Here is a 25,678-nt window from a genome sequence, read left to right as displayed (position 1 = left end):
CCGTGAGGACATGATCTATTTGGAGATGTCTGACCACAGCCTTGGCTGAGTGGCCAACTGTGGCAAGAGCTATGGGACTTGTGTGTAACCAGTGACAGTAGGAAAGTGGCTCCATTTACATTTAGAGTTGCAATGGAGTTGGGTATCACTGAGCCACTAAGGATGACAGAGCTGACCATGCAGCAAATGTTCCTCGTAGCGACTGGGGTGTACAACAAGCAAAGGAAACGACTGATGCTTAGGACATCTTGGGGCACCTGGGGCAGCTTCCCCTGGGTATCCAGGGAACATGGCACTGAGCAGAGCCCTGTGTCCCACCCGATCACTGCCTTGCTTCCTTCACCATGACCCAAGGATTTGCACCAGGACACCCTGCCGTGTGCCCCCACCCTGTTATTTGCCCCAACTTTGCACACTCACACAGCTGAGCTCTACACTGGTGCTTTACTCTCTGGGGAACTTGATAGATATCTTCACTACACAAGCCCCTTAAATTACAGAGATGTGACACAGGAGTCCAGCTGCACCATCCTGGATGCAAACGTACAAAAGCCTCTGGGTCAGGCAGGCTGGGTTCATTCCTTTGAGGAAGTGGAGTGCATGCAAACACTCTAGGAGAAACACAATCGTGACATTAAAAGTGCTAAATGCACAGGATGTTCCAGAGATGACCAGGAGACAACTTGTGAAGAGATTCAGGCAGTCAGTTCTGCTGAGAGACACCTGACTGCATCAGCTTCTTCAGTGCGTCCTTCAGCTCCTGGTTCCTCATGCTGTAGATGAGGGGGTTCACTGCTGGAGGCACCACCGAGTAGAGAACTGCCACCACCAGGTCCAGGGATGGGGAGGAGATGGAGGGGGGTTTCAGGTAGGCAAACATGCCAGTGCTGAGAAAGGGAGATCACGGCCAGGTGAGGGAGGCACGTGGAAAAGGCTTTGTGCCGTCCCTGCTCAGAGGGGATCCTCAGCACAGCCCTGAAGATCTGCACATAGGACAGAACAATAAAAACAAAACAGCCAAAGAATAAAGAGGCACCAGACACAATAAGCCCCACTTCCCTGAGGTAGGTGTGTGAGCAGGAGAGCTTGAGGATCTGTGGGATTTCACAGAAGACCTGTCCCAGGGCATTGCCTTGGCAGAGCGGCAGTGACAGTGTATTGGCCGTGTGCAGCACAGCACAGAGAAACCCACTGGCCCAGGCAGCTGCTGCCATGTGGACACAAGCTCTGCTGCCCAGCAGGGTCCCGTAGTGCAGGGGCTGGCAGATGGCCACGTAGCGGTCATAGGCCATGACGGTGAGGAGAGAACACTCCGCTGAAAGGAAAAAGACAATCAGGAAGAGCTGTGCAGCACATCCTGAGTAGGAGATGTCCCTGGTGTCCCAGAGGGAGTTGGCCATGGCTTTGGGGAGAGTGGTGGAGATGGAGCCCAGGTCGATGAGAGAGAGGTTGAGTAGGAAGAAGTACATGGGGGTGTGCAGGTGGTGGTCGCACACTATGGCAGTGATGATGAGGCCATTGGCCATGAGGGCAGCCAGGTAGATGCCCAGGGAGAGCCAGAAGTGCAAGAGCTGCAGCTCCCGCGTGTCTGCAAATGCCAGGAGGAGGAACTGGGAGATGGAGCTGCTGTTGGACATCTGCTGCCTCTGGGCATGGGAACCTGCTCAAGGAGGAAAAGTAGTGACAAGTCAGGCAATTCTTCTGTTAAGGCAAGTGAAAGCCGTTTCTCCTAGATGCGCCCCCGCTGCCCCATGTCCCCCCCTCTGCCGTTCCTAGGAGAGCTCCCTTCCGAGCCGTGGCTGGAGCTGTGCTGAGTGCTGGCCGAGTGTGCTGTGAGGAGCAGGGGCTGTGCCCGCTGGCTGCCCAGCAGTGAGCCCTGCTCTGCAGCAGGGGCTTCATGGGAACCGTGGGGGCAGGGGCCAGTCCTGGCCTTGCACTGGCTCAGCCCAAACTGCTCCCAGCGCAGAAGGGCCTGTCAGCATCGGCTCTGCCCGTGCTGAGCAACGGCCATGGCCAGAGTCAGGTCAGGAGGGGTTTGTGCCGTGCTCAGGGAGAGCAGGGTGAGTGCTGAGAGGCAAGGGGACTGTCTGTGCCTTAGGGCAGAGGCAGGGACTCTGCTCTCTCCATCCCTCTCCTTCCCAGCTGCCCGGAAATTGCTCCTTTCTTAGATGGAGAGTGATCACACTGCCATGTTACCCTGACAAGCAGCCAGGCACTGCTGAGAGCAGAGGGATCCACTGCAGAGAACAGAATGCCTCATCCCTTACCGAAGGCTCAGCACCACACTGCTATCCAAGGACACCCAGGGCTCACTGTGTGCCCTGGCAGGCACATACATCTTGGGTGGACACCCGAAGTAGGTGGTCAAGTGTCTTGACCATGGCAAGTTCTTGCAGGAGAGTCAGCTCCTTCCCTGGCCTCACAGACTGCATTGCCCACAGCATCATCGGTTAGGGGAAAGCTGGGACACTTCCTTGCCGAGGACATGTCTGCACAGGAGGACCCACAAGGTCTGCGCCTGAGCCGGCAGCTGAAACCCCTATTGCCAGAGAGCCTGTCTGCAATGCCAATAGCATCTGAGCAAGGCCAGGAGAGAGACAAAGGGACACTCGGGAACTCCTTCCCCTTCCCCAGCCCGGCACACCACCTCCCACACAGCAGCAGTGCAGGGCAGTCACCCTCAGGCTGTGCTCAGCGAGAAATGGCACCGTGGCAGCAGGAGAGATGCACTTCATCCCTCCTGCTGCTCTGCTGGACCAGGAGCTGTTGAAACACATGGAACCAACGGTCTAAAGGCTGTGCTGGGTGGGAGAGGAGAGCAGAGGTGTGTTGCTCAGGGAAGGCACCTGCACGGCAGACCATGGCCAGGAGGTGCCCCCATCTGCCCTGCATCAGGGTCCCCCTCAGCATCTCCCCCCCTCCCTGCCCAGGGCTCTGCTGCCTGCAGCTGTCCCTGCCAGCAGCTCTTTCTCTGGCCCCAGGGCTCTTCCCTGCCAGCGCTCACAGAGCCCAGCTCAGCCCCTCTGTGCTTTTGATTGTGTCCTTGACAATGGACATCCCGTGATGCAGGGACACTTTGAAAATCATTGGTCTGTTTCTCTATTGCCTCACCACAGGGGTGACTTTCAACAGTGCTGGCTAACTGGGGAGGTCCAAGAAGGCTGAATGTTAGTCAAGTGCTGCCCACCTACAAGAAGGGTAGGAGGGAGGTTCGGGATAACCAGGAGGTCAGGACCAGCCAGCATGGATGTATGAAAGGCAGGTCCTGCCTGAGGAATCTGATCTCCTGCTGGGACAAAATGACCTGCCTAGTGGATGAGGGAAAGGCTGTGGATGCTGTCTACCTGGACCTTAGGAAAGCCTTTTGGCTGCATCTCCCACTGCATTCTCCTGGAGAAACTGGCTGCTCATGGCTTTGTTGGGTGTTCTCCACGCTGGTTTTGAGCTGGCTGGACAACCAAGCCCCAAGAGGGGTAGTAAATGGAGTGACATCCAGGTGACAACAGCCCATAAGGAGTGGTGTTCCCCAGGGCTCAGTGCTGGGGCCAGTCCTGCTTCAGAACTTCATCAATGGTCTGGATTGAGTGCACCCTCAGTGAGTTTGTGTACAACATCAAGTGGGGTAGCAGTGCTGATGTCCTTGAAGGCAGGAAGGCTCTGCAGAGGGATCTGCACTGGTTGGATCATTTGGATGAGTCCACTTGTATGAAGTTCAACCAGGAGAAGTGCCAGTTCTGTACGTGGGTCACAACAGCCCCCCACAACGCTACAGGCTTGGGCCAGAGTGGCTGGAAGGCAGCCTGGTGGGGAAGTACCCTGAGGGTGCAGGTTGGCAGATGGTTGAGCAAGAGCCAGCAGTGTGCCCGGGTGGCCAAGAAGGCCCATATCATCGTGTCTGCTATCAGAAACAGTGTGGCCAGCAGGACCAGGGCAGTGATGGACCCCCCTGTACTCGGCACTGCTGAAGCCACACCTTGAACACTGTGTTTCCATTTTGGGCCGCTCACTTCAACAGTAATGTTGAGGTGGTTTAGTATGTCCAGAGAAGGGCAACAAAGGTGGTGAAGGGTCTGGAGCCCTGCACTGTTGAAGAGCACCTGAGGGGACTTAGGTTGTACAGTGTGGAGAAGAGGAACCACAGGGGGGATCTTTCTGCCTGAAAGGATGTTGTAGACTTGAAAGGTTGGGTTGTAGACCTGAAAGGTGGGGTAGGTCTCTTCTCCCAGGTAAGAAGTGACAGAACAAGAGGAATATGCCTCAATTTACACCAAGAGAGCTTTAGATTGGATATGAGGAAAAACATCTTCACTGCAAGGATGGTCAGGCATTGGAACAGGCTGCCCAGGGAGCTGGTGGAATCACCAGCCCTGGAGGTGTTTCAAAAGTACATAGATGCAGTGCTTCGGGACATGATTTAGTGATGGGATTGGCCGTCCTGTGGTAACGGTTGGATTTGATTCTCTTTAAGGTCTTTTTCAACCTAAATGATTCTCTGTTCCTATGCCTCTATGATATTGCAAGCCTAGCTAGACCAGTTACTGAGCAAGTTGCTCTAGCTGACCCTGCCTCAGTTGGAGGGCTGGATTCGATGATCTCCAGCGGTCAGTCCAACCTGGAAAAAAAAGCCATATATATGAAAGATCATATATCATGTGTATGTCAACAGAACTATGGAAGTTCATGTGAAGAATATTTCTCCATAGAAATGGCCTGTGGGAAATGCATTTGAGAAATCTGAAAGAAACAAGGCTGCTTTTCTGTGGCCAGGTCATGGGTTAGAATGAGGGTGACAGAGGGGTGTGTTATGAGGAGGACAGCTGATTCTCAGGAACTCCTCATGCAGGAGGACATGCCTGGCTGTGAAGGGGCCTGTGAGGTCAGTTCTGTCTCTGGAGGTGACAGGCCGGCAACAGGAACATGGCTGGGAAAGTCCTTCTGCCAAGCTACAGCATAGGACCTCTCCAGGAAAAGGGCTGGGGTACAGGCTGTCATGTCCATTTTGCCTGTGGACATGAGAGGACAGCAGCAGGCATGTGGCTTGGTCACGTCTCTGGGAGAAGCTGAAAGGCCAGCAGCAGCCATTTGGTTTAGAAGACCATGTGGAGGTGACTTCACTTTTTTGAGGGGAAAGACCACCAAAAATAGCTTTTGAGTTAGGTTCCCTGCTTGGAGGGCAGTTCCTGAGGTGGTAAAGCTTTCCTGGGTAGTGGGAAAAAAGAGGAGAGGGGAAAAGATTTCACAAAGTGTAATGTTGCAAATGGAGAGTGGCTATCGGGAGGAAGAACTGTCACTCTAGGGGTCCTGCTGCGGTGCAAGAGCTCAGCCAGAGGGAGCCTGGATCAGCCCATGGCTTTGTGTTTCAAGGAACAGCCGGTGAGAGTGGAGGTACCTCAGCGAAGGTATGGCAATGTTGGCGTGGGAGCAAGGCAGGGCAGCGAGATGGTGCCTGCAGCCTGCAGGGAAACAGGGGCAGGGCTCCAACCATGTAGGACAGCCTGTGGTGAAGAGGGCAGAGGGCACTGTCAAGGCTGGAAGGCACCAGTAGAACCCAGGTCTGTGTCCCCTTGGCTGTGGCAGCTGTCTCTGCCTCTGAGGGCCATGACAAGACATGATGTCCTCACGGCACGGGGGCATCGTTGCCTCCTTGCAGCCCCATGGGGAAGCTGGAAGTCGCTGTGCCATTGCTGTCCTTCACTGGGCATTGGATGCCCACCTTCCATGGTCCCCAGGAAGAGCCCTGAGCCCTCTGTGAGGGACAGCACCCACCTCCCCACAGGCTGCAGGTCACGGCTTGGCCTTTCTGCTTCATCAAGCAAGCCAAGGCTTTGCTCAGCAGCAGAGCTGCCTGCACAGCGCCTTTGCCTTCCTGCACTCACAGCCTCCAAGGATGGGCTCTAACAAGGCCATGGGGAGGCTTTCTCAGGCATGGCCCTCAGTGGGGCCCATTAATGCTTCCAGGGACTGTGGCCTTTGCTCCGGACTTGGTGTTCTTGAGAGGTTTCTTCAGGCTCCTCTGAACCCCTGAAGTCCAGAGCACCACAGACACCCTGGGCTCATGACGAGGGAGAACGCCCTGACGAGCCCTGTCTCCTCCATCAGGGACATCTGGTCTTCAAGTTTGGCTCCTACGCTTAATGAGATAAGTTTCAGCCGTACAGTGAAAGAGAAAGGCAGGTAATGAGCACTTTGGGGAAATGATAGAAGGCTTTTCCAATTACTATTGATGCACAGTGTCTCCTGAGGAGGTGCGGACAAGTAGGAAAAGCAGTCCCTGGAGCTAATAACTGCGTGGACAGCCTTGCTCCCCAGCTCTCCAGCCTCAATATTTTTGTCTTCAGCCCCATGAGACTTACATCACTTTACATCAGATCTTCAACCAACTCTGCAGCTGAATATAGCAAATTCTTGGCTATAATTATTGCCTGCTTTCCTTAGAGAACAGGGTGTAAGCAGGAATAAAAGAGGGATTAATTATCGTGTGTGTGTGGGGGGGGGGGGGAGTGGGATAGAAATTAATAAATAAAAAATACATTTCTCAGCTGTATAATTGTTAGTTCAAGCAAATCCCCATGAAGTCTATTGCCACTACTGAAGAGTTGCCCATAGGGAATATTAGAGACACTACTGAAAGACAGTCCAAATTTTCCTCTCTGAACCTTAAAGCACAAGCTACATAGGTAAAATGGATTGGAGCGATCAAAGAGAAAGAGGAGAAAGGCATCTGGAGATGAACTTCTTAATCCATAGCTGTAAATCAGGAAACCAGGACGCCAGGCTATTCCAAATGTCTTCAATTTCATAGAAGGTGCAAACGTTCTGGAACTCACGACAAATAATAGGATGTGTTCAAATTTTTTTTACACATATATCTGTAGAATTTCTCCCACTTTGATCTACGTAGATGCAACAACTGGTATTAAGAAGAGCACAGACTCTGCCTTCAGACGCCACCTTCATATCTAACGCCATTCCATTTTGCACAGCTATAGGGGCTATTTCTCACACTTCTTCCTGCAAAGCCTTCATGGCACCTGCAGGGTCCTTGGCCATCTCTTCCATTGCTGTGCATCTCTTTATCACTGCCTTCTCCAATTCAGGAACCGCTAACCAAGGAGTAACCAAGGCCACAAGCAGGCTGATGATCTGGGCTATCATTATGACACCCATTACATCTGAGAAGCTCATAGGCCACTAGGAGGCACGTGGCCATGAAGGCGAGCTTGAGGTCCCTGGAGTGTCCAGTTCCCTTGTGGGATTGGCCATCAGCAGCCCAGCTGGTTATGGCTGCAGTAAGAAAGGCACTTGGACTCTGAGACAAAGTGTCATTTCAATTGGCCTTGGCTAGAGCCAACTCTCTACACACAGAGACAATCGTGTCAGCTGTATGCCGTCCCTTCCGAGGCCGGGAACACGGAGTTTCCAGCATTGGGAGAGCGGTGCAGCAAGTTGTGCAGATCCTGCCTGCAGAAGGGTTATCCCACACTGCTCCCGTCAGCTCTTGAAGTGTTTTCTGCCAGGGAAACCCATTCTAGTCATCACTTCTCGTGTTCTAAGAGGAGATGTTCACTTGGGAGTTGGTAACTGCAGCCTCAGACAAAGGTAAGGGCGTGCGGTTGGCCATTCACCAGCAGCTTCCTGCAGATTTCTTCTTCCAGTATGGCTTATTCTGCAACCCAGGGGCACACTCAGCACAGCTCAGCCTGAAGGCCAAGAGGTACGTGGAGCACAGCACAGGCCTGCTCAGGTTTTCTGTGACACTCATCACTAACTCCTCCATGTGCAAAGGGCTTCTGCTCAGATTCTCTCAACCTCCTGATGAAGGTTAGAAGGAGAACGACATCTCCTTTAGACCGCTAGAGAAAGGGAACTTTACTTGAAGGCCTTGGTTGAAGGGAAAGTGGAAGATGATCTGCAGGAGCGGGCTGGAAATTAGGACCATGCATGGCAATCAGTTAGCTGAAGGGAATGTGCTAGAGCTTGTAGGTCACTAACCCTGGGAAGACAAGGAGTGTGAATAGACACAACAATTAACATGATGAGCCATGCTGAGAGAGCATAGGGGAGTGGGGGACGGATGCCGTGAAGGAAGGGTAACACCCTGCTGTTAATTGCTGGTAGTTAACCATCAATCGGGGACTGCCTAGTATGCAAGGCTTAGCTTCAGGAACCAATCTGTTTAAAACGCGCAGCTTCAGGAACCAACTGTTTAAAACGTGCAGCTTCAAGAACCAATCTTTTTAAAACGCGCAGCTTCTGAAAGTGTATATAAACTCGTGCTTCTGTACAATAAATTGACATTTGCTTGTATCACCCTGCCTCCCGTCTCTCCATCGCAGCAATGATCCCTGACCAACATGGCACAAATGCTTTGCTGGACTTGTTTTGAACAGAAAGACAAGGCAGGAATGGTGAAAAATGTGGACAGCACCTTTCTGTCAAGTATGGGTGACGCTGGTAAAGTAGAAATCAAGGGCAAGTCAACAAGACAAACTGTAGCAGGGCTGAGTAGAGAGGAGAGATCACCTCCACCAACCCTTGGGCAGTGCTCTTCCTAATGCAGCCCTGGATGCCATGGGCCTTATTTGAAAGGTGCAAAGCCCGGAGAAGAGGAGGCTTTGGGGACACCTAATAACAGCCTTCCCATATCTTCTTGGGCCATATCAGCAAGAAAAGGCAGCCAGGTTCTTGCCTGTTGTGCGTGATGGGAGGATGAGAGCCAATGGGCATCAGCTGAAACAAGGGAAGACAATGTCCTTCCCCATGAAGACGGTCAAGCAGTGGAGCAGATGTCCCACAGAGCTTGTGCCATGTCCATCCTTGGAGCTTTTCAAGCCCCACTTGAAGGAAAGCGTGAGCTACTTGCTTCAACCCCATAACTGATCGTTCTCTAAGCAGCATGTAGGCCTGGACACCTCCTGAGGTCCCTTCCAGCATGAATGATTCTGGATCTCCATCCACCATGGATCTTGCCTTCGTGATGGCAGGGAAATCACTCAGGTTTCCAGCGGCTGTTGAAGCCAATCAGAAAGTTGGTCAGATGACCTGCGATGTTCTTTTCCCACTCCAAGCTTTGCTGCTCAGATGCAGGGCTGCTTGGCTGGTTCCTATGGATTCCTATTCTTCACCCTTTCCTAACTTTTCCCTCCTTTCCCACGCACAATTGCTTCTCGTTGACCACCCCTGTATCCTCCCATGCAAGCAGCTCACCTCTCCTTTCCCTTTCCTCCCTGGCCATTGGCTGTCCTCCTTTGGTGATTCTTTGGAGGTTTTCACCATAGGTGGCCACCCAGACAAGGGATTCATCATCCCCCTTGACTCAGCATCATCCCCCTTGACACAGCACCGTTGTGGCCACATCCAGGTTATCTGTGCCTGGGCTTTGAGGTTTCTCATTCTGGAGGAATGGGGGAAAAGTGGAGAGGCTGTGGAGGATACCTGCCTCGATTGAGTTTGGTGCCTGTGGAGAGAGACTGAAGGTCCTGGGCTTCTTGATACTGGCAAAGTGGAGCCTCAGGGCACCACAGTAACAGCATGCACCTGCTTGAAGGGGGGTGTCAGAGATAAGGGAGTGATTCCTGATAGTGACAGGAAGAGAAAACCTCCGCAAAGTGCTGCTTGGAAGGGTAAGATTGGATGTGAGGAAAAAGAAATGTCCCTCTGAGGGTTGCCCTCTGATGCCAGAGTTCACCCAGAGGGAGCCTGGATCGTCCCATGGCTTTGAGTTTCAAGGAGCAAGCAGGGATGAGGGGAGAAACTCCAGAAAAGGCAGAGAAATGCAGGTGTGAGGGCTGGGTGGGAAAGCAAGGAAGATGCCAACCCCCAGAGTGGAAAGAGGTGCCACATGGACAGTGTAGGGCAACTTGCAGTGGAGATGGCCCAGGGCTGCAGCGAGGCTGAATGGCCCCACAGCGGGATGAGGCCTCTGTCCCCCTGGCAATGGCAGCTGCCTCTCCCACCAAGGCCTGTGACATAGAACTTGATTTGGAGGGTCTTATGTTCTGCCCTCCAAGAGCCTGGGGGTCAGGGCTTGGTCTTTCTGCTTCATAAAAAAATCCAAATGTGTTTTGCAGCATTACAGCCACTGACACAGTACCTTTGCCTGCCTGCAGGTCTGGCCTCTAATTAGCTACTCTAACGAGTCCATGGGGACGCTTTGTCAGCAATGGCCCTCAGCGGGACCCATCAATGTTTGAAGGTATTTTCAGTGTTGCTTCTGACTTACATTCCTTCAGTGGTTGGTTCAGTCTGCTCTCAGTAGCTCAGGTTCATGGCAGGAGCCCCCAAGGCCCTAATGAGGTATTTGCCTTTTCTCATTTCCTTCAAGTCTTGAAGACCTGTGCAGCTAATTGAATCTGTTCCATTCATGTAGATAAGAGAGAGGATTTCAAAGTGCACTTCAAAATAATTATTTTTCATTTCATAGGTTGTATTTTGCTACTTTTTAGGCTAGAGGGGAGGTTCTAGCAGCAATCTCCAAGTGATAATGATGCAGAGGGTCTCCTCATCAGGTCTGGACTGGTAGGAAATGCAGTCGCTTGAGGTCTAACACCAGATGGACAACCTTGCTCTGAATGTCCCCAAGACCACCCTTTTTCTCATTGTCCCCTGGGACTCACATCCCTTCTCCTTACGTCAGACTTCTCCCCTCAATTCTGCAGGTGGGTGCTGCAGCTCCTTTGCACCATCCCCACCAATTTGCCTTAGAGGACAGGCTGCACACAGGTGCAGAAGAATTATTCAAATCTGCAAGCAATGTGAAGAATGATCAAATGTCATAAATAAGCCAACACCCTCCACAAGCAGGTGCCATGTCCAAGCTGTCTCTGATGAGGTGCCTTTCTGCAAGGGACACTCTCATGAGAAATCTTTTAGGTGCTAGATACAGAAATATAGATCTAAAGACAAGGGAAGAGTTGGGTAAGGAGACAGTTTGGCTGTGGGGAGACATGCAAGCTTTTCCTTCCTGAAGTAAAAACAGCAGCACAGGTGAGACGTACCTAAAAGACCAAAGAATAAAGGGAGGAGAAAACAGGTGAATAACTGAAAGAGCCTTTGCTGAGACAGTCTGCTGAAAAGATGACTTCAGAAGTCGTCACTGTCTCCTGCTCAGGTACAAATATGTTAAAGATGAGAGAAAATAGGGGCGTGGTATAACTAATAACAATGGTGAAGTTCTGGTATAAAATCAGTATTTCCTTGAAGTATCGCTTTTGAAAGCTCCTTGAATTGGCAGAGGTCACTTGTGAGAAAGGACAAGTAAGTGTTGCAACTGTCTTGGAAGGAGTCCGTAAGTGCAGCTCGGGGAACCACAGGCTGCACGGACCCCCAGTGGTGAGGGGTGTGCCACCAGTTAGAGTCCTCTTGGGTGACATTTCTGGCACCTGAGCGGGTAACTGTCCAGGTGGATTTTCCAAGGGTAAATCCTGCCTCGCCAACCTGACAGCCTGCAGTTGTGCATGAGGAGCTCCACAGTGGATGTCATTTCCCTCAGCTTCAGCAAAACTCTTGTCATGGTCTTCATCAGCGTTCTTCTGCCCAAGCGAGGCCATGACACTCTGGGTGGGAACAGAAAGAGATGAGTAAAACACCAGCTGGATGGTCAGGCTGAGAGAGCAGTGGGGAAGGGCTCACACCCCACCTGGAGGCCACTGGGACATACTGGGGCAGTGTGGGCTGAAGAGGGTCCCAATCAGAAAGTCAGCCAAGTAACGACAATCACACCAATGTGGCTACATATCGTCCTACTTTATTTAGCAACTTTGTCATATTTATACTTCTAATACACTGTTCACGCGGCAGCTGCCTGACAGTCATTGGTTGTCGGTTACGTATTCATGTTACTTGTTGATTGGTTGTCATGCTGCAAGCGCCTAATAAGGATGTGCTAACTTAGCGGTTTTCATATCTTGCTTGGCATCCGGCCTTGTTCTTGTACAATGCTCATTATTCTTTATTCTGCCTATTCAAGGACAGTACAAGATCTTCAAAGGAACTTTGTAATCTGCAGGCCAGGGTTGTCCAACTCCTGCAAGGGGACAGTATGCCCTTGTTCTGCCAAGAATTCCCCTACACATCCCCCTTTTTCTTTCTGGATAACCCAGGCTCTATCAACGATTGATTCTAAATCTTTCTTCAAACAGGACAAAATACAACAAAAGATAACAAGCACAGCAAAGATAATAACAAAAATTTAATCCCTTCCATCAATAAGGTTTTCGACCAGCCAGTGATTCCCCATCCTGTAAGCCAATCGTCATAAGGATTTTCAGTAAAACTGAGTTTCTTCATATTATCTTGTAGTTGGGAAAGCTTTCTGTGAATGGACTCAGAATGATCAGCAAGATTCATACAGCACATTCCCTCAAAACCCTCACAGCCGTGTCCTTGTGCTAATAACAGAAAATCAATGGCAGCTCGATTTTGTATTAAAGCATGTCGTATACTGTCGACATCAGTGGTGAGTCATCTAATACTCTGGAGGTAATGTTAACTTGTTCTCTGTCCAACAAGCCAACTGTCTCAACTGAGTGAGAGCCTTGGCAGAAGCCACTTGTGGTGTAAAGAGTGATGCTAAAATGACAGATGGACGTTCCCACAACTCAACATCATCTGCACATTCAGGTCCCAATTGGTATACACTACGTCTGATGCGTTTAAACTTGTTACTTATGTTAAGCATTTGATGGATACCAGGGGCAAATAATGTTAGTTTGCCAAAGCAGCATGGTCCTCCCGGTGCCCTTGCAGGTACGGCGGGCCAGGCACCATCTCCACAAACGAGGAATACTCCCCGAGGCAACATCTTTGCTTTTTCATTTGTCTCACCAGACCATGAAACAGGCCAAGTCCAATCGTTACAGTAACCGGTGATGTTATAATGCCAGGGGGACCCAGGGGCAATTCAAGGATTATCATTTCTTGTTTTGTGGATCCTAAAATTACCTGAGTCAATGTCTTTCTTGTAAAACCCCCAAAATAAACAGTAGTTTCCCAGCATAGATCCTAAGATGTCAAGCTCCTGAGGTTCCATGCCGGTAACATTCCGGCCCTGAGCAATTTGGAACGCTTGAGCCCCCGAGGGGTTTCTTGGAATACCAAGTGATTGGCACCAATCGGCTTGCACAGACCCACTGTTGATGGTGCAAAAGTCATTTGCTGCTTGGTCGAGGTAGTCGGAGTATATTTTACCTGTTGTCCAGTGCCCAAACTCCTTCATATGGTTTAAAGGGACCCCAATCAAACAGGTATGAAATGGGTCAGATGGGGTAGCTAACGGTAAGCAAAATGAATCTTGCCCTGTCTTGTTGGCCCAGGTAACCCACATGTGCATTTGTGGTTGGACAGGAACCCATGCTGTTCCTTGTGAGGGCATGCTGATGACTCCTATCAGCCCTACAATCAGGTCAAACAATTCCATTATCTCACAATCTTGTTCCCAACTGACAAAAGAAGCACCACAAGCCAAGAGCTTGTGTTTTCTTTGTAGCTAAAACAACAGTTAAGTTTTTTGTCAAGGCCCACCAAGAGATAGCTTCTATTCTGCTGTCAATACTTTCTGGCATCCATATTTCTGGAAAATGTTGACTTGGCTTAGGGTTCAAAAATTCCCTACAAGTATTTTCAAAAGTAATATTAGCAAAGCTCTTTTGACAATCTAAGTACAAAGCATAATCATTTCGCAAGCGGCTACAACCTATAACAAAATTCTGTCTACAGTTACCACAACTTAATATTATTGCTGCTCGTTCCCTATAGTTTTCACAAACAGCATTCTTCGTATTACAAGTTTTTTTCAACGCAGCATTACAAGCTCGTGACCCAAATGATTGTCTTCTCGCTGCTGTCAACAGCACGTCTTCTATGGTGGATGGGACTGGCCCAAGCTCTGCACAGAGTTTGTTAAAGACTGGCTGGAGATAAAGCTGTCACCTATATTTTCTCCATTCTTCTGGAGTTGACATGCAGGGCGGACAAATCTGCTAGGGACCCATAGAGGTCCTTTATCTGTGGAAACACAAAAACACCCTCTACCGATGAACAACACTGGACTGGGTCCTTCCCAGTTGCCTGTAGTCATGTTCTTAGAATGAACCTGTAACCCAGGCATGGCCTGTGTTTGACTTCCCTGAATAGCCTGATGATGTATAACAACGGGGGCCCTTCTCTTCCTTCTGTCAGGGACAAATAATTCAATGTAAACAACACCTTGTTTAATCGCTTGGTTACATCAGTCTTTTCTGGCGTCTTTCATGTCACTTAGCTGTTGTCCATGCGGCATCACACTCCATTTGATTGGTCCCAGAGTGGCGCCCACACACTGCTCCCCCCTTGTGCGGGCATCCTGCTTTCTCTCATCTTTCTGTCCAACTCTCTTATCTCTCTGTGAATACAGTTCTTTATCTCTCTTGGCCTTGCATATGTCCTTCACAACACCTGCAGCTTGTTACGGCTTCGGCCTGCTCGGCCTGCTATTACAACAGTTACTTGGTCTGGATTGCTCATTATATGTCTGTTGTCTTCCAGCCACTCCACAAATCCCCTTTTTGTTTTTGAGTGATCCAGACCCCTTTTATCATTCAGTCCATCATTCTCATAAAGCAATTCCACACACAACCCAATATCATTAAAAAGATTACAATGGCAATTAATACCGTTATCCCGTGCAGAAACAAATCTTTTAACCCTCCAGTAATTCCTAAACTCTGTAGCCAGTCCGTTAACCCGTTCTCAATCTTTATGGCTTGTACTTTTTTTTTAATTCAGCAAGCTGCTTATGAATAGAGTTCGAGTGATCAGTCAAATTCATACAACACTTCCCTTAGCGCTGTCCACTATAGGCTATTGTCTACTGTTCATGCTGTTTCCTTATCTTCTACAGGTGACATCACATTCCTCCTTTGTTCTGTCTCATCCTAGTTTCTTCTCATACTCCCTCAAAGTTATTTAACTCTTTGCTGCAGGATCAAAGCTGCACATCGTCAAAGCAAGGCCAAAGCTGCACTTTATCTACGTTAAAGCAACCCACTGTCTCTGTTCTGTACAATTCTACAATTCCCCCTTTCTGTTTTTGAACAGCTAGTACCAGGTTTGTCATGCTCTGCAGGGCCCTTGCAAACAGGACGGCAACCAAGGCAACAGCAAACAAACAATACTGCACATTGAGTGAATGGATGCCAAAAAGGCTGACGTTTTCTCAGACTTTGATAGCATGTTGCTGCAGTGAGGCGCCTAAAATCCATTCAGCACATACCATCAAAATCCTTAGAGCCATGCCCTTGAGCCAACAAGAAAAAGCCAGTAGTTGCTCTGTTTTGTATGTCATAGCGGCAAATTTGACTCAGATTCTTAACTGCCTACCAAACAAGGTGATTTAACTCTTTAATGCTTTCCCTGCTGTTACTTCGGGTAAGAGAAGAACCGCTGCAATACATTCCCATCAATTCCAATAATCAACTGCATCATTACATGATTCATCCAAAGTTATATTGTGTTTGAGTGCATTATGCTTATCAACATGTTCACGTGTTGATTTATGTGGGTGTCATGGTCCCGTCATAGCCTCCTACTGCACTAGCATCTACATAAAGACAACTATCGACATTCCAAGTGCAAACAATATCAACTTCTTTTGGATTAACTTTATACAGAGGTAATCAATTATCCCAAATATCAAGGCTTTCAGTAAGATTCTTCATTCCCTACATACATTCACTTTTTGCAACAATGTCTGCAAAGTCAGTTTCAAGGAAGGGCACACCAAACAAGGACTGGTTCTGTAAGGAGACCCACACATCAGTTGTTGGGTTGACTGGCGGCAGCAGTGCTCCCACGATCCGGCACGCTAATCTCAGGCCGCACACAGCGAGCAGGTATCCATGGCGGACCTTCATCTGTAGAGACACAAGCATAACCTCTCCCCCAAGTTAACATCCATGCGGTCCTGACCACTGCGCGGTACAAGGGTCTTTTGTGCCTACTAAGACGCCTTTGTGCTTTGGCTGCTTATCACCAACTGACACAAAGTCAAAATGGGAGACACCGCATGGTCGGCAGAGATTTTCAAAAAGTTCAAAACATCAGCATGCTTTCTCTGAACGTGCCTCTGGGGTCATTCCCTTCATTCCCTCTTTTTTTTATGTAACCAGAGAGACTTTCCCATAACAGAGAAGCCCTTATTTACATCTCTGAGCCTGGACACAAACCGCAGCTGCATGCACCCCCAGGCTCAGGGCAGAAATCATTCAGCAGTTACATAGCTGTATATCACTACACGCATGCAGACACCTATTTATCACTAGATAACCGTGTTTATCTTTCCTACTCTCCTTCACAATACCCAGCTGTTCTCTCATCTCTTGTTAGGTCAAACATTCTCATTTTCCTCTCCTATATCTCTCTCCAGACATTCTCTATCCTCCTCTTTTTTGCTTGTTAATTCCAAAGAGGCAAAGGGTGTGTGTAGCTGGGTGACCATGACCTGATTTATGTTACAATCAACTAAACACTGAATACAGGAAAAAAGGCACGGGAGTTATAAGGCAAACATCAATAAGGTGATTAAAGATAATTATAATAAATCCTGTAATACTTTTGATCCATGGCCTAAAGTTTCCCAGCCGTGAGAAGACACCAAAGGCATCCCACCACTGGCTCTGCTGCAGATATTTGTTTAAGGCTTTTTAGTTTTGTTTGCTTTTGTGGATTGATTCAGAGTGGTCGCTCAGATTCACATAACATATCCTATCAAAGTCTTCACACTCTTGTCCCCATGCTAATAATAAAAATCAATAGCAACTCGGTTCTGTAGCAACATATGACGGGCAGAACTGACATCTGTTAATAAGCCAGAAAAAATAATATACTTGTAGTATTACTTTCTTTAGCAAGCTAGCAATCAGTGACAGGAGCTTTCGGGGCAGAGGAGGTGTGGACGGAATCGCCATCGTTGGTGGTGTGTTGAGAAGAGTCTCGCTGTTGGTGGAATTTACAGCCTCCTCTGGTTTAGCACTCGTGCTGTTGGTGGAATTTACAGCTTCCTCTGGTTTGGCACCGTTAGTAGAATTAGTCCACACTTGGTGTAGTGTAGTCAGAATTTGCCACCAAGGTGCTAAATGGATTCCTGTCTCGGAGTCCCCTTCCGTGGCAGCATCATACAATCGTCTGCTGACCACTTTCATTTCTTTTAAAGTCTCTAAAATCAACCTCCACATTGTGGAGAATATTGCACTTTCTTCAGAGCCTGACCTAATGTCCTCCCACAGTGCCGCGCTGGTCTTATACCAAGCTGTTAACGCAAAAGCCGCGCTCACTGAGGGGATCAGCCCTCGCTGCCGAGCCCGTGACAGCAACTTCCTCAGGCTTCCCTCATCACAAGATAACCCTCTCTGAGAGAGGATATGTTGGAGGAGCTTCACCACTGCCGCTTCTTCTTTGCTCAGCATGGCCCCCATCTCCTCCCCGACCGCTCCCCTGATCGGGGCAAGATTCCAACGGCTGCGCACGCATCTTCCCAGGCACTGAGGCAGCGCCTGCTATGGCCAGCTTCTTCTGCCCCCTCTGAGCCGCCTCTGCACTCCTGGAAGCATGGACGAGAGGGTCCCTGTTCGGGCGCCACTTGTTGATGCAGTAGGCTCAGACACAACTTATATGACCAATGTGATCAAGTTAGTGCCACGTTATTAATAGACTCACACCAATTTATACTCTACAGCTAAAAATGCACACACTACGCACGCTTTGTTATGTAAAAGGTGATCGGTTAAAACTGCTCGTTCACACGCTCCCACCTCCCAAGTTGTTGGTCCCAGTGCGGTGCCAACACGCTGCTCCCCCCTTGTGCAGGCATCCTGTTTTTATCATCTTTCTGTCCAACTCTCTTACCTCTCTGTGAATACACAGTTTCTTTGTCTCCCTTGGCCTTGCACATGTCCTTCACAACACCTGCAGCTTGTTAGAGCTGCGGCCTGTTATTACAATCAAGTTACTTGGTCTGGATTGCTCATAATATGCCCGTTTTCTTCCAGCCACTCCACATTTTTGAGTCTGTTTTGACTTGCATCACCACAACTGGTGACCCCAACGTGCTGATGTGACCCAATAAGGGGTATCATAAGGAGACCCTGAGACGGTGCCGACATGACCCCGGTAAGGGGTGTCAGGAGCAGATCCTGAGATTGTGACCAGCGGGTTGCTGGGAAGATGGAGCCTGGTGAAGCAGAATAGCGCAGTGGAGCGGCTGCAAGATCCCAGGAGAACGTGACACCAGAAATGTGAGCCAACAGGGACAGCATGGGGACTAATTTAAGGAAGATACCATGGTGCTGTCAGTGTTGAAGTTAGTGTTACAGCAGCGTGGAACTACTTTAGATGGGCTCTGGTTAAGATGTATGTTATTGTGGGCCAAGAGACAAGGAGTAGAAGCATCCACCATGACTGCTTTTAGTGTGTCGACCTGGGAGAATTTAGGATCGACACTGTTAGAAGCTGCAGCGAAAGGGGACAAAGAGGTGTCGTGGCTTTTGGCTACATGGGCACTGCTTAGTGATGCTGTGGGGGGCTTGAAAAGTCAGCAAGACGTCAGTGGGGGTGTATCAGCCAGACCTCCCCTGGATCACCCTTCAGTCAACAGACAAGAGGGTGAGGTCGTGGGGGAGGGGGAGAATCCGTGCCCCTTACCAGTCACCACGCCTCATTGTCCCAAAGCCCCCAGATCTGCCCAATGGCATCGACCTATGTTCGGTAGTGATTCCGAGGATGAGGACGGCAAGCAGAAACCTCGGCGGACTGATCCCTGCCCCCCTGAGTCCCACCAACATTTATGGCAGCCCACACTCCCTCCTCCCACAGCTGCTTCTCCCCTCCCGCCTGCCCCCTCTGCTCCTCCCCTGCCTACGCAGGGTGGAAATGCCAAAAATCGGGAATCATGTCCAGCTACGACAAGGTTATCAGTCAGAGGCAGTGATGAATGTGGTGGTGGTAGAAATCCAGTATCCAGTGTAATGGTAATGCCACGCGGCCCTCGGCAATTTTGGCAGGCTGTAAAAGATGGGGTACTGAAAGAGGGAAACTGGAATTTAGTAGGACATACAGGTAGACCGCTCCTTGATGTTACTACTCCTTCCACTGTTGCACTGCATGCATGTCCTGTTATAACAGGAGACGTGGCTGCTGGTAATCCCAAGGTTCATACAGCACCTGCTTGGAAAGTAGTGCAGGACTTGCAAAAACCTGTTTCTCAGTACGGGGTGAATTCGTCGGTTACAAAGCAATTGTTACATTTGCTTACCATGGACACTTGGACTCCTTTCGATATTTCTCAGGTGGCGCAGATCATTTTCCAACCTGTGCCACTATCAGTCTCCCACGGCACATGGCGGGCAGCGGTGGAACAGCAAGGGCTGCAGAATATGAACCTTGCACAGGATGATCCCCGGGTTGGTAATGGGCCTGACGTGTTGATGGGTACTGGGCAGTATGCCAGCCCTCAACATCAGGCTCAGTGGTCCACCCTAGTGTTAGATCAAGTCCAAAATAACCAAGTCCATGTTAGTGTTTGTGATATAGACTTTACGGATCAAATATGTGCCTTAGTTTCTACACCTGTGCCTCCTGTTATGATTCCAAAAAATACACGCCTTGCTCAGCTTGTGCTTTTTGAGAGTTTTGTTCCCCAAACAGAGCCTAGATGACGGGTCAATGAAGGATTCACCTCCATTGGAATACCTCAAGTGTCTTGGACACAAGAACCATCTCCACAAGGACCCAACATGACCTGCACTCTGGCGTTGTCGGGAGGCACTCCGGCACAAGTGAAGTTGAGCGGTCTTCTGGATACCGGAGCAGACGCAACTGTCATATCGAGAAAGGACTGGCCACCTCATTGGCCTCTGGTAAATAACGCAGCGGGAGATGTAGGTCGGGGGGGGCGTGACTACAAGCTACTTGTCTGTAAAACCTATACAGATCAAAACACAAGAAGGACAGACTGCCTCCGTCCGGCCATACGTTACCACCACAGCACTCACTCTGTGGGGCCGAGATTGTCTAGGACAGTGGGGAGTTTGGATCACCACGGATTTTTAACTGGGGCCACTGTACTGCAGGCAGTGAAACAGCCTCCCCTTGGTCTACTTGGCTGACCGACAGACCAGTATGGGTAGGTCAGTGGCCCCTGCCCCAGGAAAAGCTGTGTGCCCGGCATGAATTACTTAAGGAAAAATTAAACACGGGCCACACTGAAGAGTCACATAGCCCGTGGAACAGCCCTGTATTTGTGATGAAAATGATTTCGGGGAAATGGCGATTGCTGCATGACCTGCGTAAAGTCAATGCAGTGGTGGCCCCTGTGGGGGCCTTGCAGCCGGGATTGCCGTCTGCCACCGTGATACCAATGGAGTGGGACATTGTAGTTATTGATCTGTAAGGCTGTATGTTCACCATTCCTTTAGATCCAGAAGACAAAGCAGACAAAGCCAAGTCGGTTGTTGCAGTATGGTTGGATTTGCCTTTGCAGTCTAAGAAAAATTCTGTTGGATGGTCCAATTTTGTCAACTTGATCATAAGAATCTGAAAAAGATGTTTAGAGTTGACTGCAGTGGATCCAACAGCTGTGATTATCCCTGTACAACAATTCAATTTTGAATGGGCGCTGTCAAATGCTACTGCCCTTCAAGTGGCTCTTGCCAGTTTTCAAGGGCAAGTTCAGCACCATCATCCACCTCATCCACTTTTGAAAATGACTGTAGATGTAACTTTGCAGCCACGGCAGCTAAATCAGAGATGCCCAGTCAAAGGTGACACAGTGTTTACGGACAGGTCTGGAAAACCATGAAAAGCCACTGCTGCTTGGAAGCAGGACGGGCAATGGCATTCCCAAATTGTATATTTGGAAGGAACCCTGGAAGTTGAAGAGTTACAAGCTGCGGCCTTGGCATTTCAGTTCTTCCCAGGCACTCTTAATCTTGTTACTGATTCAGCCTATGTGGCAGCCCTCCTTCCCAAGTTGGATATCACTGTCCTTGGCCATGTCAACCATCCCAAACTTTTAGCAGCTTAGACTTTAGGTTGGGAAGGAATTTGGAAACGCCGCTCTCCATTTTATGTTATGCATTTTACAGCTGTTCTTCCCTACCCGTTCTCTAATTGAAGGCAATGCTAGAGCTGATGCTCTAGTTTCTGTGGCTCTGTCACTGCCTGTTCCTGATGCCCACCAGCAGGCCGTGTTAGCCCACCAATTTTATCATCGTATTTGGCAATCCTGGTATCATCAACTTGGCCAAAAGCGTCTCTCTCAGGCTGCTGCATGCAGCATTGTTGCAGCCTGTCCAGACTGTCCAAATGTTACCTCCATACCCAGTCTTGGAGTCAGTCCTAGAGGCCTTCAAGCTTTAAAACTTTGGCAAACAGATGTCAGTCATTACAACGAGTTTGACAGACAAAAATATGTCCATGTTACAATAGGCACATATTCTGCTGCAATGATTGCTACTGCCCACACAGGTGAGACCAGTCGTGAGGTCATTTGGCACTGGCAACGTGCTTTGTCTGTGCTCGGTGTCCCCCTTGAAATCAGAACGGACAATGGACCTGCCTATAGCTCCAAGTCCATCATTCAGTTCCTTTCCCGGTGGGGGATCTCCCACAAATTTGGTATTCCCCATTCCCCCGCGGGCCAAGCCATCGTTGAACGCATGAACAATACTCTCAAATGCCTGCTTGAAACACAAGAAGGGGGAATGAAGGAAATGACCCCAGAGGCACGTTCAGAGAAAGCATGCTGTGTTTTGAACTTTTTGAAAATCTCTGCCAACCATGCGGTGCCTCCCATTGTGCGGCACTTTGTGTCACTTGGTAATAAGCAGCCAAAGCACAAAGGTGTCTTAGCAGGCATGAAAGACCTTGTACTAGGCAGTGGTCAGGACTGCATGGATTGTTACCTTGGGGGAGAGGTTATGCTTGTGTCTTTACAGATGAAGGTCTGCAATGGATACCAGCTCGCTGTGTGCGGCCTGAGATTAGCGTGCTGGATCGTGGGAGCACGGCTGCCGCCAGTCAACCCAACAACTGATGTGTGGTCTCCTTAGCACAGCAACTGAACCCATCCCGGTTTGGTGTGTCTCTGGTGCAAGGCAGTCAACCCTCCCACACATGCCTGGTTGGTGTGCCCTTCCTCAAAACTGACTTGCAACGTGTGTTAACAGACATTATTGCACAAAAGCCGAATGTACGATTTCATCAAAGACTTTGAGTAATGAAGGATCTTACTGAAAACCTTGGTATTTGGGATAATAGGTTAACTCTGTATAACGGTAACCCACAAGAAATTGATGTTGTTGGCACATTGAATGCTGATAGTTGTTTTTATGTAGATGCTAATGTACCGGGAGGCCATGATGGCACCATGGCACCCACATAAATCAATATGTGCTCATGCTGATAAGCATAATGTGTTTAAACACAGTATAGCTTTGGATGAAACATGTAATGGTGTAGTTGAGTCATGGAACTGATGGGAACGTATTGCAGCAGCTCTTCTCTTACCCGGAGCAGCAGCAGGGAAAGCATTAAAAGAGTTAAATCACCTTATTTGTTAGGTAGTTAAGAATGCAAATCAAACCTCTAGTGTTTTGGGATTGTTAGCTGATGATTTGCCACCACATGCGATTTTACAAAACAGAGCAGCTATTGAGTTTTTGTTGTTGACTCAGGACATGGCTGTGAGGATCTTGATGGCGTGTACTGCATGGATTTAGGTGCCACATTGCAGCAACATGTTACCAAAACCTGAGAAACTGTCAGGGGTTTTTTGGCATCAATTCACTCAGTTGGCGGTATTGTTTGTTTGCTATTGCCTAGTTTGTGTCGTATTTGCCAAGGGCCCTGCAGCGCACAGCACACCTGCCGCAAACAGCACACAGCTGTTCAAAAACAAAATAGGGGAATTGTTGGGGTCTGCAGTCGGTCTGCTAATGAGTTAGTTGACTTTGAAGGCTTAGTCGCGTACCTTTAAGACATCTACAAAAATGTCAGGCATGTAAACAGGATGTGAAAAAACCAGAACTTAAAACCGCAGCATACGGGCGCCTACAGCAACAGCAAACAGCAAGCAAGGAGAAGACATAAAGCCTATCAGCATCTGACACATGTACTGTCTAAGATATATAAGCAATATGTTAAAACAATAAATGCCATTTTAGCCATATTGCCTGAACTCACCCACGCATATACAGTGGTTTTGAGTCTGTCTTGACTTGCGTCACCACACCAACTGTGACAAGAGCTATGGGACTTGTGTGTAACAAGTGTCAGTGCGAACAAGGCTGCCTTTATATTGAAAGTGGCTGCCTTTACATTTAAAATAGGAATGGATCTGGGTCTCACTGAGCCCTGGAGTAGGACAGAGGTGACCATGCAACAGATGTTCCTGATGGGGGCTGGGGTGTAAGACAAAGAAGGGAAAGGAGTGGTGTTAGGGACCTCTTGGGGAATCTGGGGCAGCTTGTGTGGTGTGTCCAGGGGATATGGCACAGAGCAGGCCCCTCAGTCCTTCTCCTTAATTGCCTTGGTTCCTTCACCATGACCCCTAGATCTGCACACCTGCTGTGTGCCCCGACCTGCTGTGTGCCCACACCATGCAGACTCACCCAGCTTAAATCTACACTGGTATTTTCCTCTACCAGGCACTTCCCAGATATCAGTACTGGGAAAAAACTCTTTTATTACATAGATGTGACACAGGAGTCTAGCTGCACCATCCCCCAAAGCACACGTATAAAGGCCTCTGGGTCAAACAGGCTAGGTTCCTGCCTTGAGGAAGTGGACTCCATGCAGGCATTGCAAAACAAACAGGATTGTCACAGATTAAATGCTAAATGCACAGGAAGTTCCAGAGATGACCAGGAAATGCCTTGTGAGGAGATTCAGGCAGTTCAGTGCTGCTGAGAGACACCTGACTGCATCAGCTTCTTCAGTGCGTCCTTCAGCTCCTGGTTCCTCATGCTGTAGATGAGGGGGTTCACTGCTGGAGGCACCACCGAGTACAGAACTGACACCACCAGGTCCAGGGATGGGGAGGAGATGGAGCGGGGTTTCAGGTGGGCAAATATGGCAGTGCTGAGAAAGAGGGAGACCACGGCCAGGTGAGGGAGGCACGTGGAAAAGGCTTTGTGCCGTCCCTGCTCAGAGGGGATCCTCAGCACAGCCCTGAAGATCTGAACGTAGGACAGCACAATGAAAACGAAACATCCACAGACTAAACAGGAACTAGCCACAATAAGCCCCACTTCCCTGAGGTAGGTGTGTGAGCAGGAGAGCTTGAGGATCTGTGGGATTTCACAGAAGACCTGTCCCAGGGCATTGCCTTGGCAGAGCGGCAGTGACAGTGTATTGGCCGTGTGCAGCGCAGCACAGAGAAACCCACTGGCCCAGGCAGCTGCTGCCATGTGGACACAAGCTCTGCTGCCCAGCAGGGTCCCGTAGTGCAGGGGCTGGCAGATGGCCACGGAGCGGTCATAGGCCATGACGGTGAGGAGAGAACACTCTGCTGAAAGGAAAAAGACAATCAGGAAGAGCTGTGCAGCACATCCTGAGTAGGAGATGTCCCTGGTGTCCCAGAGGGAGTTGGCCATGGCTTTGGGGACAATAGTGGATATGGATCCCAGGTCGAGGAGGGAGAGGCTGAGGAGGAAGAAGTACATGGGGGTTTGCAGGTGGTGGTCGCACACTACTGTGATGATGATGAGGCCATTGGCCATGAGGGCAGCCAGGTAGATGCCCAGGGAGAGCCAGAAGTGCAAGAGCTGCAGCTCCCGCGTGTCTGCCAATGCCAGGAGGAGGAACTGGGTGATGGAGCTGCTGTTGGACATGTGCTGCCTCTGGGCATATGGTCCTGTCACAGGAGAAAAAGACAGTGATAATTTAGGGGAGACTTCTGCAAGCAAAATCAAAGCCATTTCCCACAGACCATCCCCCCGTCACACACAGACATCCCTCTCTTTTCTCGGAGACCTTCCTGCAGCTGTGTGGCTGCAGCCCTGCTTGGTGCTGGCCGTGTGGGTGATGAAGAGCAGGGCATCTGCCCACGGGCTCTTGACCAGCCAGCCCCACTCTGCAGCAGTGGGTGGGGGCAGGGACCAGTCCTGGTGTTTAACTTTGTCCTCTGAAACCAGTGCCAACGCAGAAGGGCTGGTCAGCGTCTGCAGCGCCAGTGCTAAGGAACGGGAAGGGTGAAGGCATTGTAAGAGAGCTTTAGTTTTTTTCACAGCTCCCCCCCCATCTCTCCTGTTGAGTATTTTCAGATGTCAGAAAAGCAGAGCATTTTTGCTGCCCTCCGGGGGAACAGAGTGAGGTCTGTGAGGCAAGAGGATTGCCTGTGGGTGAGTGCACAGTGAGGGGAGGTGGTCTGTCCTTCTGGTTCCCAGTTTCTATGGGCTTGCACCTTCCTGAGATGAATGGTGGCCACACTCCCATGTTACCCTGAAATACCACAAGGCACTGCTGAGAACGGACTGACCCACCACAGACCAGTAAAGGTTGTAGACTTTCATCAGAACTCAGCATCCCACCCACAGCAAAGGATACACAGCTCATTTCACCCACCCCAACAGTGTTTTCTCCATCACAGAAACTCTACGCCTCTATGTGGGCCTTTCAGATCACTAATGGGTGAGAGGGGACAGGT

At 49.6% G+C, this 25,678-nt stretch overlaps 1 protein-coding gene and 1 pseudogene across 1 annotated transcript; both read right to left on the bottom strand.

Annotated features, from left to right (window-relative positions):
- Positions 1 to 703: 703 nt before the first annotated feature.
- LOC129783463 (olfactory receptor 14C36-like) lies at positions 704 to 1,637 on the bottom strand (annotated as a pseudogene).
- A 22,323-nt stretch (positions 1,638 to 23,960) lies between these two features.
- On the bottom strand, positions 23,961 to 24,863 carry LOC129783480 (olfactory receptor 14C36-like; the record flags this gene model as incomplete). The annotated part of the gene is made up of 1 exon (XM_055793438.1): positions 23,961 to 24,863. A coding segment is annotated over one exon (903 nt), but the record flags the coding sequence as incomplete, so codon positions are not given.
- Positions 24,864 to 25,678: the final 815 nt, after the last annotated feature.

The sequence above is a fragment of the Falco peregrinus genome, unplaced genomic scaffold (genome assembly GCF_023634155.1).
Source record: "Falco peregrinus isolate bFalPer1 unplaced genomic scaffold, bFalPer1.pri scaffold_42, whole genome shotgun sequence".
NCBI classification, from domain to species: Eukaryota; Metazoa; Chordata; class Aves; order Falconiformes; family Falconidae; genus Falco; species Falco peregrinus.
The sequence above is the reverse complement of the archived record's forward strand: the minus strand, read 5'-3'. Positions and strand labels throughout refer to the sequence as shown.